We start from the raw sequence: 12476 nt of genomic DNA, 5'->3' as shown, positions 1-12476 counted from the left end.
TCAAAATCTTTACATGTTCAAAGTGTTTCTGCAAAAGTACTTCCGTTATCTTCTGCTCCAGTGACACGTTTCGCAGCGACGACGTCTGTCCATCAAGATTTACACATCCTGAGTCACTGGGCGCCGCCTGCGGGGTATAAGCCGGCTTTGGTGGTCTATTTAAGGCGTCAGTCACGTCTCCTATATGTTATCTGGTTTAAATTGCTGACGCAAAAAAAAAAAAAAGGAACAACCTCAAGCCTTTAAACTTCACACTGGCAAACATATCACATAGTCATCTGTGAGTGTTTGTGGCAGATCTTCCGTGATGAATTACCAGCGGACCATACTTGGATTCGCCAAGTTTCCCTTAATGTGACTAAATGAATACATGTATTTTTTTTAAAAAGGTCAACACAGAAGGCAAGTGATATAAATAAAAAAAAGGGAGTTTGAGTTGACAACAAAAAAGGGAAATTTTACTGACAAAAAATGTGACTTTCTGTAACAGCAAAGGTCACATTATCGTCTCCTGTGAAGTAAATTGAATACAATCCCGAGCAACATTTAAAGATGCTCGACAACACCAGACAGTTTGGAATCTCTCTGATAAAACCGTTCCAGGCAAAAATGAGATGTACAGGAAGTGGCTCGTGCATCTGTTACGCATTGATCAAACATCTGTGACGCTCTCGTCAATCTGGGTCGTCGTTCAAGTTTAACTATGTTGTGATTTAAAGCCTTACATATGCTAGCATCTTCTGCTATGTTTTGTTTGGAATTCTGCTCGCATGAGTGAATCTAAAGATGTGTTGACATCCAACTCTCCAGAGAATAAATGCTAATTTAATAAAAACGTATTTATTTGAAGCCTTGGTGTCTCGTAACAATAACTTTTGGGAGGCTAGTGAAAAGAATGATGTGTTGTTTTCCGAGAAAGGGTTGAATTGTCTTTATTACCTCTGCAAATAAGTTGTTTTTTTTCTGTCTCTCTATCGTGAAAAATGAGATTGTTTTATGAAAGTTTCAGAAAATATATTACAAAATTACTGAATTGATGGACTGATGACGTTTCATGAAGCCTTGTCCTTTCTTTTAGAGCCCACTAGATGGCACTATCTCCACGATAATCTATTGCTTTTAACACTTTTTCTATAAAAATCTCAGATTATTAAAAAAAAAAGCAACTGTTCCGTTGAGCTTCGCCAGCCAATCTCTAGAAATAACCATCTGGATTCCTGAACCATTTGAAGAATCACACAGAGAGACACTCTTTGTGGTGCAGAAGAAGATGCAGTATGCGATAGGAGTGTGTATTGGCAACAATCTGGCGATACGATATGTATCACGATACAGGAACAATGATATGATATTTTGTGGTACATTGTGATACTTTAGTAAATTTGTACTATTGTCGAGTACTTGAGTCTGGTGTTGCAGAATTTACAAACCACATGACTCTTGACGAAGTCATAAGTACTTTAACTTATGTCCTAAAATCAGCTTTAAAAGCTTCTGGAGGCAACTGTATCCTCTCGGCCTCAGTCATCTTGGGGATCTTTGTAGTATTGACCAAGTACATGACTCCGGTGTTACAGAATTTACAGACCACATGATTCTTAACAAAGTCGTAAATACTTTCATTTTTTGGAAAACCGAAATATGTCCAAACATCAGCTTCAAAAGCTGACGGACAGTATCCTCTCGTTCTCAGTCATCAGAATATAATCAAACCTATAGCTGCAGTGGCTATAAATCCTGCTGCCATCTAGCGGCCGGAGGTTTAATCGCAACACAAAAAAGAACAAGCACTGTTATTTATGCATTTTTAGATATATAGAAAAAAGATGTATAATAATAATAATTATTATTATTATTTTTAAGTATGCGCCCCTGATCTTGCTCCCCTAGTGGAACCAAACTACCTTAGCATTGAACTCGTCGCTACCAAACATATTTCTAATGTCTCAAAAGTATTATACAGACAAAATAATTGTGTGGAAAATGTATAATTTAAAAAAACATAATGTGGGTGTAATTGAGTGGCTGAGTTGCATGATTCTGATATGATTTTTTAGGTTCAACCATCTTCAATTCTGATTCAGAATAAGGTTTGATTGGACGCGTTTATTTCCGTCCACGACGCAATCAACACAAACAATCTAATTGCACAAGTCCGACCTTTTCCTTGCAATTACGCCTTCGCTTATTTCACCGTCTGTTTTGGAAAGTTTTACGTCTCGTCTTTCTTTTCTCGTCCAATAGCTAGTTCTGATCACACATGACAGACTGGTGATGACTTATAGTGTGTTGCACACACACACACACACACACACACACCAGCTGCTCCTTTCCTCCTGTCTCATCAAACTTGTCATCAGCTCATCAGTTTGTCTCATCTCACATTAAGATCTCATGAATAACGTGTGATTACAGTAAACCCCGGAGCAACACACACACAGATGGAGATTCACTCGCTGGAAAATATCATGCATGTGCAAAAACACAGAGTGTTTATGGGGGAAAATGCCAGGTTCGGCGCCACAAAAGAAACCTTTGGTCACAAAGGAAAAGGTCATAAAGTTCCCTCCCGGGCTGACCCGGGTCACGCAGGTGCTCCGAACAAAAGCAGAAAAACCAAACACTCCCCAGGCAGGTGCTCGGGAATATTTCCTCCAGAGCGCTAATGCAATGTGAGTCTTTTAATTCCCAGAGCAACACATTTAAACGGACAAAAGGGGCGGACAGTGGCTGCACGGTTGGATTCCCAATTCCTGCTGTTTAGAATGTGCACAAAACAACATTTTAAAAATAGAAAACTTAAATCCGTGACTCATAATCCTCTTTTTTTTTCTGAATTTAAATGGAACTGCAGGTGGATTCTAGCTGTGCCAGAGATGAGTGTGTGTGTGTGTGTCGGTGCATCATTATACCCCCCCGGCCACAATAAATACAAATAAAAAACACTTAAAAATAAATTATTTTCCACTGCAATAGAGCCAAACACCACTTCAATTATTTTATTCTGTTGAAAACGGTGCACAGGTGGCAACATAAAAATAAAAGCCAAATTAAAAAAAAGAAAATCCAGTCAAAAACATATAAAATAAGGAGGAAACAGTATCATTTTCTCATTAACTTGAATATGAACAACTGTCAACAGTGGCCATCATCCTAAGAAGTACTCTCAATTTCTAGTACCACGGTCAGCGTTTGACAGAGGTCGTCCAGTTCTGGACTGAGACGCTTGAGATGACATGTCCAGTAGATTTCTAATGAAATACTAGACCTAAAAGCAGCTAATATAATAAAAAAAAATGTAAGGTATGTCAATCATCATCAAGGTTTGCTTTGAATATGTTAGATTTTCGTCATGTTTGTTCAGAGGGATCAAGAAAAGCTCCACGTTTTCCAAGATTTTGAATTAAATGGCAACTTTCGAGGAGCTAAAAATGAAGTTTTATCTTGATAGTTTTGATTAAATAGCTATAATAACTAACTATAATAAGTGTCATTAAAATGAATCAGGAGAAAAGATTCAACCCTTAAGTGAAATACTTCAGGGGTCTGCAGTAATTTGACCACTTGCAAAGTGAATCTGTATCATCCGTCGCTTTCATCTCCCCCCTTCCTTTGGTCGGACCACTGGATCCACTCAGAGCCGACATTGGATTCAGGTTAAACTCCCACCTGATTCCACTCTGAACACAGCAGATTGCGATTCCACTGAGGTTATTAATAATTCACAGGTCAGTCTTCAGACGTGTGTCTCTTGCTCACCGACCACTTCTCAATCATTCATGCACCAAAAGTTTGGCATGATGTCTAACATTTTCATACTTATTGGTTAAAACTTTTGCAAAGTAATTTGAGTCACATATCAGCATTTTTTTTAAACATTTTTGACTTGTCAGGTCATTTAAAAAAAAAAAAAAAGACTCATATATTCAAAGTTATACCATTAACAACGTGGTGATCAATAATAGAAAGTACACTTTTTTTCTGAAAAACCGCAACGAATGATGTTTTTTCTGCAAATTCTTTATGTCTTGATAAAAGATAATTTCTTACACCAATACTGTCAAATCATTGCACATTTATTGAAACATATGATCAGATCATAAACCTTCTATTTTTGGGGACATTTTTCAAACTCCAGGAAACATTTTTGTCGAAACCCCCCCCCCCCCACAAAAATATAACGGGACACTTTAGTCTTACCGGTGAATCGCTCCCATGACACAGGGGTCCCCGGAAGACCCCCTTGACTCGACGAAAGTGTCCGTTGCTCAGGTGAGTGGAGCTGATGACCAGGTAGTAACACGCCATCCTCGCAGGTGGTGCGTCGCGTCCCCCAAAAGTCTGGATGTGGCGCAGGTGACGAGCGCAGAACCGACGCGTCTGGAGATGATGGGGGGCTCGAGAAAAAGGGGGTGGTGGGGGGGTCTGCTCGAGAGTTGATCTACAGGGAAAGATGTCGTAGGAACCCAGCTCCGGATTCATGCGTCTGGCGTGTCGCTTAAAATATATGAATGAGGGTCTTCAGGGTGCAGGAGCTGCAGCCTCTCTCTCTCTCTCTCTCTCTCTCTCTCTCTCTCTCTCTTTCTCTCTCTCTCTTCCTCCTCTCTCTTCTTCAGTGAGACACTAGAGATCTAAAAAAAAAAAAGAAAAAAAGGGGGGTTCCAAAACTCCCCCTTCGCTTGAGAAATGTCGCAGACTGAACCCCAACATCTGCGTGTTCATCTCTGGTTTGTTTCAAATCATCCGAATGATATTCCCTGGATAACGAGCTGGAAACATGTCGTAGATCCATTCAGAACACTTGTGATCCGGATCCAGCTCCGGCTGGAGGTTCTTCACATCTTTCCTCCACAGACACACACACACACACACACACACACACGGACACACACACTCTTCCTGTCGCCGTGAGTGCGCCTGTGTGTCCAGCTTCACACTCGTGTCCAAGCGTGGGATAAAGTGGGACTTGCTTCGATCCACGATGTGCCTGAGTAACTCTGAATTGAAGGAGCCCTCCTCCTCCTTCTCCTTCTCCTCCTCCTCCTCCCTCTCCTCCTCCTCTTTCTCCTCCTCCTCTTTCTCCTCCTCCTCCTCCCTCTCCTCCTCCTCTTTTTCCTCCTCCTCCTCTTCCTCCTCCTCTTCCTCCTCCTCCCTCTCCTCCTCCTCTTCCTCCTTCTCCTCCTCCTCCTCCTCCCTACCTTCCTCCTCCTCCTCTTCCTCTTCCTCTTCGTCTTCATCCTCCTCTTTCTCCTCCTCTTTCTCCTCCTCCTCCCTCTCCTCCTCTTTTTCCTCCTCATCCTCCTCCTCCTCTTCCTCCTCCTCTTCCTCCTTCTCCTCCCTCTCCCCCTCCTCCTCCTCCTCCTCCTCCTCCTCCTCCGCCTCCTCCTCCTCCCTATCCTCCTCCTCCTCCTCTTCCTCTTCGTCTTCCTCTTCCTCCTCCTCCTCCTCCCTCACCTCCTCCTCCCTCTCCTCTTCCTCCTCCTCCTCCTCCTCCTCCTCCCTCTCCTCCTCTTCCTCCTCCTCCTCCTCCCTCTCCTCCTCCTCCTCTTCCTCCTCCTCAGCCTCCTCCTCCCTCTCCTCCTCCTCCTCCGCCTCCTCCTCCCTCTCCTCCTCCTCTTCTTCCTCCTCCTCCTCCTCCCTCTCCTCCTCCTACTGTCATCATTTAACAACTTTACAGTAACCTTTAGGAAAAATAAGTACACTTGAAGTAAAGGTAAATGTAGTTTTTGTGTACTAAAGTTATACTAATGTGATACTTCTTTGGGCTTAATTGGAACATTATAGGTTTACAGAAGTATACTACCAGTGAACTAGGTATACACTCAGAGTCTAAAGAGTAGTTTAAAGAAGTAAACTTAAAGTGTACTCAAAGTGAACTATCATATATACTACCAATGTGCATGTGCATACTTTAGTAAAATACACTACATTGAACAAAAAGTGGAAAATTGAGTTTTCCATATTCTTCGACCATTACAACACTGTACGTCACCTGAAGTTTCTGGTGTTTGGATATACATAAAATATATTTACATAAGAGTAAAAGTATTTTCAAACCCTTTTGAAGGGGACTTGGTCAATAAAAAGACAAGTTGCCTAAAGCCAAAAGTTGTATACTGTACTTGAAACTAGTGATGGTCTGATGAAGCTTCATGAGGCAGTGTCATTATTTTCAGAATCCACTAGATGGCGGTCATCTTCCTTTTGTTTTAGTGTTTTAATGAAACCTCATTTTAAAAATGATGGCGCCACCTACTGACCTCTGAACAACATGACAACGCTTCATGAAGCTTCATCAGACTATCACTACTTGAAATACATTCCATAAAGTATACTTGAGTATGAGTTTATATCAGTGTACTCTTTTGAAGTGTAGTGTGTCAGAAGTAAACCTCAAATATCCTACTTTACTTTTAGTATAATATAAGTATAGTACACTTGAATATACTTATTTTTGCCAAGAGATGTCAAAAGTAAACTTCAAGATTACAACTGCAACTATAGTATCAAATAAGTTTCCTTGTAGTACAATTGAATATACTTGTTTTGCTATGGGAAGTCAAAAGTATACCTCTTAAGTTTACTACTCCACTTTTTAGTATAATATAATATAGTATAGTATATTTAATAATATTTATTTTCGCTGAGGGATGTCAAAAGTATACTTTAATAATACTACTTCACTTTTTAGTATAATATAGTATAATTATAGTTTATTTTTATATATTTATTTTTTCAAAGGGATGTCAAAAGTCAACACATATACTGCCTCAATTTAATATGTCTACTCGTACAACACCTGAATATACTTTTATTGGCCAAGGGAAATCCATTGTTTGTTACGTACTTTGTTGCTACTATGTTAGCTAGTTAGCTGGTTAAAAATTGGTTCTGATAATACAATACATAAGTTTCAAGATCATCTCTCGACTTCTCCTCCATGCCCAAAAGTTTGGATTTTGAATCCTCCCACGACCCTGCCTACTCTGTTGCAGTCGGTCAAAGGTTAAGGGTCACATCCAAGGTCATATCATCAACTTTCGCCAGATGATACAGAGTGCATGATTTTGAGTCTGTTAAAAAATGTAGAGACTCTGCAGCGAAACCATCTCTTGCTCAGGTCCGGGTGAGTTTTAGTGACTTAAAGAGATGAAGAATGTATTCACCTGTTTCATCATGTGTCTCTAATAATATCATAATAAAGAGTTTGCTTTGGAAAAAAAAAGATAACCAAATGAAAAATGGGGTTCAAAAAGGGTTCAAATTTTCGATTAAGAGACCTTTAAGGTAACCTGGAGTAACCCCTTAACCCAGGATAGGATTTAAATTAGTTAAATTGAAATATTCTAATTGAATTTTGAAGTTAAATGTTAATGTTCATCAAGTTTGCGGACCACACAACTGTGGTGGGTCTCATCAACAACAGCGATGAGACGGTCTACAGGAGTGAGGTTAACGTGGAGCAAAGACAATAATCTCCACCTGAACGTGGAGAAGACTAAGGAGGTCATTGTGGACTTCAGGAGAGTGCACACCCAGCATCTACCACTACCCATCGACGGAGCTGCACTGGAGAGGGTTCCTGGGTGCGCACATCTCTGAAGATCTGTCCTGGAGCCACAATACAGCATCACTGGCCAAAAAAGCCCACCAGCGCCTGTACTTCTTCCGCAGACGGAGGAGAGCAAGAGCCCCACCACCCATGATGCTCAACTTCTACAGAGGCACCATCAAGAGCATCCTGTCGAGCTGCATCACTGTGTGGTACGGCGCCTGCACCGTGTCCTGCCGCAAGAAGCTGCAGCGCATCGTGAGAGCAGCTGAGAGGATCATTGGTGTCCCTCCTGGATCTAAACACCTGGATCACCAGCAGGGCCATCAGGATTGCTGGTGACCCCACTCACCCGTCCCAAAGACTGCACAGTCTTCAGGCCAGAACCAGCAGGTTAAAGGAAATCTTTTTCCACCTGGCTGTCAGGAGACTCAACTCCCTCCCTGTCCTACCATCAATCTCACCTCTGCTTTAACTTCCTGTGCATTAACTTTGTTCTTAGTTTTTTGTTTATATTCTGTTTATAAGTTGATTGTTTAAGTTTGTTGATTATTTATTTCATTTTGTTGCTTATTTATTTTTATTTATTTTCTTAAATGTTTTAATTAATGTCTCTTTAAGTCTTTAATTGTTAAGTCTTTAATTGTTTTAAGTGTTTGTTGTTAAGTTTTCATGTTTTCCATTATGGGTCAGAGAGTACCACAATTTCATTTATGCTGTATGTCTTAATACATGCATATTTGACAACAAAAGAAGTTTATTTGACTTAATATTGATATTTTGGGAGCCATTAGGAGGAGGAACTGACGTGGTACACAATTATCCTTTAATCTCGAGGGGTCTTCAAAGATACATCGAACCAAATCCAATTTCAAGTCGTATTCCTCTAGAGCTCTTCATGCCAGAACAAACCAACTAGTCATTTGGAGATAATCGAGATCTCCGTAATCGAATCTGTGGCTTACAAAACCTCAATAAATAAATGAAATAAAACTGAAGTGTTTTAAGAATAGCAAAAATAACAATGTTTTGGTGCCCAAATACAATTGGTTGAATTTGAGAGATTTCTCCAGTAATTTTTGGAAGAGCTATTGAAGGAGGCACATACAACCAGTTATAGATTTCTCTGGAATGATCATAAATATTGAATATTTATCCTTATAAATAAGAAAAATCAGTGTATTCAGGAAACACACATGTTGCAATACTTAGTGTACAAACAAATCTTTACGCACATGGTAGCACAAAATAATGAAAACCATTTTCTGTCAGAAGGTTACCCCGATAGGTCACCCATGTTTATGTTGCATATGTAATTACTGCAATCCTGTTTTCATGCATAAATGTGGCTTGTTTATTGATTTTGGCAGTGGATATATTTTCACTCAGATATTAGCTCAGACATGGTTAAAGTGCAGCCCTTTGACTGTATTTCTGTGGCCAACATGAGGTCGAAGATCACTTTAAAACCAACTTGTTGAATTGTTGATTGTTGAAACTATCGTCTGCTGTGAACTGGAAACCCAATTTCCAGAGGGAATAATAAAGTTAAGCTATCCATCTATCTAGTTTTCTCTAAATTTGACTAGAGAGCTTTTGTTTTATGGTATTTTGGGACAAAATTTAATAAAATAATAATTTTGGTTTATTTAGCTTGTTTTTAGTTGACTTGCCCACCACTGTATGTATTTAAGTAAGTAAGTAACAGTTTGTAAAGCACTTCACACAATCAAAAACAATACACAGTTAAAAATACATACAAATTAAAAAACTCTAAAAGGCCAAGACAACATAAGACAAACACAGGAGTTCAAGAAAATGAGGAAAAAGCACAAATAAAAATGTCTTAAGATGTTTCTTGAAGGAGTCAGTAGATCCATCAAACACAAAGAGAGAGGAAGATCGTTCCAAAGCTTAGGAGCAACAGTCTGGAAGGATTTCTCTCCTCTGGTCCAGAACCGTGTTCAGGAACCATTAGAAGATTCTGATCCACAGACCTCAGAACCCAAGCTGGGGTGTAAGTCTGGATCAGATCACTGATGTAAGGAGGAGCCTGACCATGAATAGATCTGAAAGTAAAAAACAGATTTTTAAAATTTATCCTGAAAGAAACTGGTAGCCAGTGAAGAGTTTTAAGGATCGGAGAAATGTGAGTTCTTCTACTAGAGCGGCTCAGAATTGTCGCTGCAATGTTTTGTATTGACTGCAGGCGAGACGGATCCTTCTTGTTAAGACATGAAATATAAACAACAATATTACTAAAGTCCAAACGAGAAAAAAAAAACTCTAAGCTCTAAATCCTGTTGTTACACCGTTTTCCTAAATTTAGAGATTTTTCACAGTTAAAGGAAACAGTTTCTGGTCAGTTTTCTACAATGATGAACTAGAGACATGTCTTTGTCCAAATACAACACCCAGGTTTCTCAGGCTCAGCTTGACAGACTGACCTAAGTCACCCAAGTACTGACTCAACCCTGGAACTTTATCCTTCAGTAAAACATTTAATAGAAAATAAAGAAAAAGTAGAATATTTTAAGAGTTATCTAATCGAGCAAAATCTTTAAAGTTCAACACAACCCGAGCTGAAAGTTTCATGCTGTGTCATGCAAATTCAAAGACAAAAAAGTCATCACTAACCTTCTCCCTCATTCCACATACTTTCTTTTTGTTTCCTTTTTTTTGTAATCAATTCCGAGTCGTATTGACTTTTGGACAGTCGTCGCCTCTTGTCTTGAATGAAATATGTCTCCCGCACAAACGCTCCGCCTCTTTCCTGGCAAGAGTCTGGAGATTGAGAGCAGCTATCAAGTCGCTTGAAGGTCTTTAAAAAATCAGCCTTCAGCGACTAAATCAAAGAGAGAGAGAAAAAAAAAAGACTTTTGTCAGGATGCATCCAAACATCTTTTATTCAGCTCAGGGATAAAGGTCACCTTTCAAATAACTTTCTTTGGAAACTTGCTTTGATGCAAACCTGCTTGTCCGGTAAATATTTCACTCTCAGACGCCTTCTGTTGCTCTCCTGCAACCTGCTCCATCTCTGCAGCATTTCCTGGTCGCTGCCAAGTTTCTGTCCAGTCCTTGAGGTTCTGGCCTCTGGTCAGCTCTGAGGAAAAAAAGTCGCTGCATCTGTGCATTAACTCCACGCGGATCACGTTTTGATTTAGAAAGCCTGTGATATCGCTGTTTTATCTGGAACACAAGGGATACGCTCCTCAGGGGAAACTCTGCTGTTCTCACTTTGCCCAGGAGAAAATGAAGCTTGCATGTGCTCATCTGCACCGTCCCTGCGTACACTGGCGCCGCTAATGGTCTCTTCTACGACGCCGACATATATTTACAAGGCACATCTGTTTGTGTTAACATCTACATCTGCGATGACCCCCGCGGAGCCTCCGGAGACTCTGATGATGAATGACACGCCGGCGACGCTCCCTCTGCTGATTTGAGACAAATAATATAAAAAAATATATATAATAGCCGGCCGTGGAGGCGCCACACATGTGTCGGATTGCGTCGAGAGATCATGTATAATGGACGACGCGGAGCCGCCTGTGTCTGTCGTTACATCATTTTTTTTTACAAAGACACGTTTTTTTCCTCTGTTCTCGCAACACGCTTTTCATGTCTGTATCTTGGCCAAAATGTGAACTTTCTAAGGATTTTTTTGGACTCATTCAATGCGTTAGTTGAAAAAGAATATTGCAATAATTTCAAGTTTCTAAACATTTTTTGGTTTTAAAAGCACGGGAAATGTGCATGCCTCCCCCAAGGAGCTCAATTGGCTTCATAAAATTGCTGCACCACCTTAAATCTTTCAAATTACTTTCATGATTTGTTATGTTGTGTGTAAAAGTAGGTCAAATAGACTATTTGTTTTAACTGTCACGTGGATTTTTACGTGGTTAAAGGGTTAGTTCATCATTTTCTACTCACCTTCATTTCGACAAAGATTATTTTAAAAGTAATCTGTTCCTTTATAGTCAAAAATGCATGTTCATGCTAACGGAGCGACTGATGCTCAGTGGTCTTTGTCTTCATCTTCGTTCAAAAATACACACTTAAAACAATACAAACATCTACTTAGAGCTCGTCTGTAACCTTCCTCATGTATTGAAGCCTCGCCTCAGAAATTGTTACGGGAAAAAATGTTGTACGTCTTTATTTGACGTTTGTTAGCAGTGGAAGCTAAAATGCTAACATGCTACACAGACAGGAAATACTCCTGGTAAATATCGAACAAACTCTGAGCGTCTACTGTCTTCGGAGCTTGCACAATATTTGATATGGAGTTTTTTTTTGTTTGGTAGCATGTTAGCATTTTTAGCTTCTGCTACAAACAAGCTTAAAATATGAACTTATTTAATTTTCCTATGGAACAATTTCTTTAGTCGAGGCTTCAATACAAGATGGACGTAACATTCGAGCAGTTTGGAGGTATTTGGATGTTTTACAATGTCTTTTTGGACGAGAAAGACAATGAAAAGTAAGCTCAGTTTGCGACTGTCAACAATTCCAACCCTTAGTCGACACAAGGGTGAGTAGAAAATGAGTGACATTTTTTATTATGGGTGAGCTATCACGTTAATCAAAAAACTTCTGAAAGGGACAGGATATAGTTTACCGTTCATCCCATAATGGTTTCAAACCATTATGATACCTGTATTGCAGAGGGTTTGAGAAACACATGCACTTGTTCCAGAAATTTGTTTTCATATTTAATGTAAAATCTTAATAAAATCAATGATTCAAATTTTTTCGGTTTAACTGTCATTACTGTTTCTTTGTCTTTCTTGATTTCGGGGCTAATGACAAGTTTAACCTCGGAGAGAGTCAATATTCACTCAATCATTCGTATCCTAGCTGGTTCCATTATTTCGTTCCAACTTCGACGTGTTCCCATTTCTTGCTATCTCTGAATTAAAAA

The 12476-nt window shown here is 39.7% G+C and overlaps 1 protein-coding gene across 1 annotated transcript in view; it reads right to left on the bottom strand.

The window, feature by feature from the left end:
• The window catches only part of znf804b (zinc finger protein 804B), a 64827-nt gene extending 60420 nt beyond the window's left edge, over window positions 1–4407 (bottom strand). The window contains exon 1 of the mRNA XM_087812736.1: window positions 4201–4407. Coding sequence (XP_087668862.1) covers window positions 4201–4308 — 108 coding nt within the window. The 5' untranslated portion in view covers window positions 4309–4407. The remainder of the gene's footprint in view (window positions 1–4200) is intronic.
• Between the last annotated feature and the right edge of the window lie 8069 nt (window positions 4408–12476).

The sequence above is a fragment of the Callionymus lyra genome, chromosome 17 (genome assembly GCF_982586985.1).
Source record: "Callionymus lyra chromosome 17, fCalLyr1.hap1.1, whole genome shotgun sequence".
Taxonomy (NCBI): domain Eukaryota; kingdom Metazoa; phylum Chordata; class Actinopteri; order Syngnathiformes; family Callionymidae; genus Callionymus; species Callionymus lyra.
This window is presented reverse-complemented; position numbering and strand designations above follow the sequence as displayed.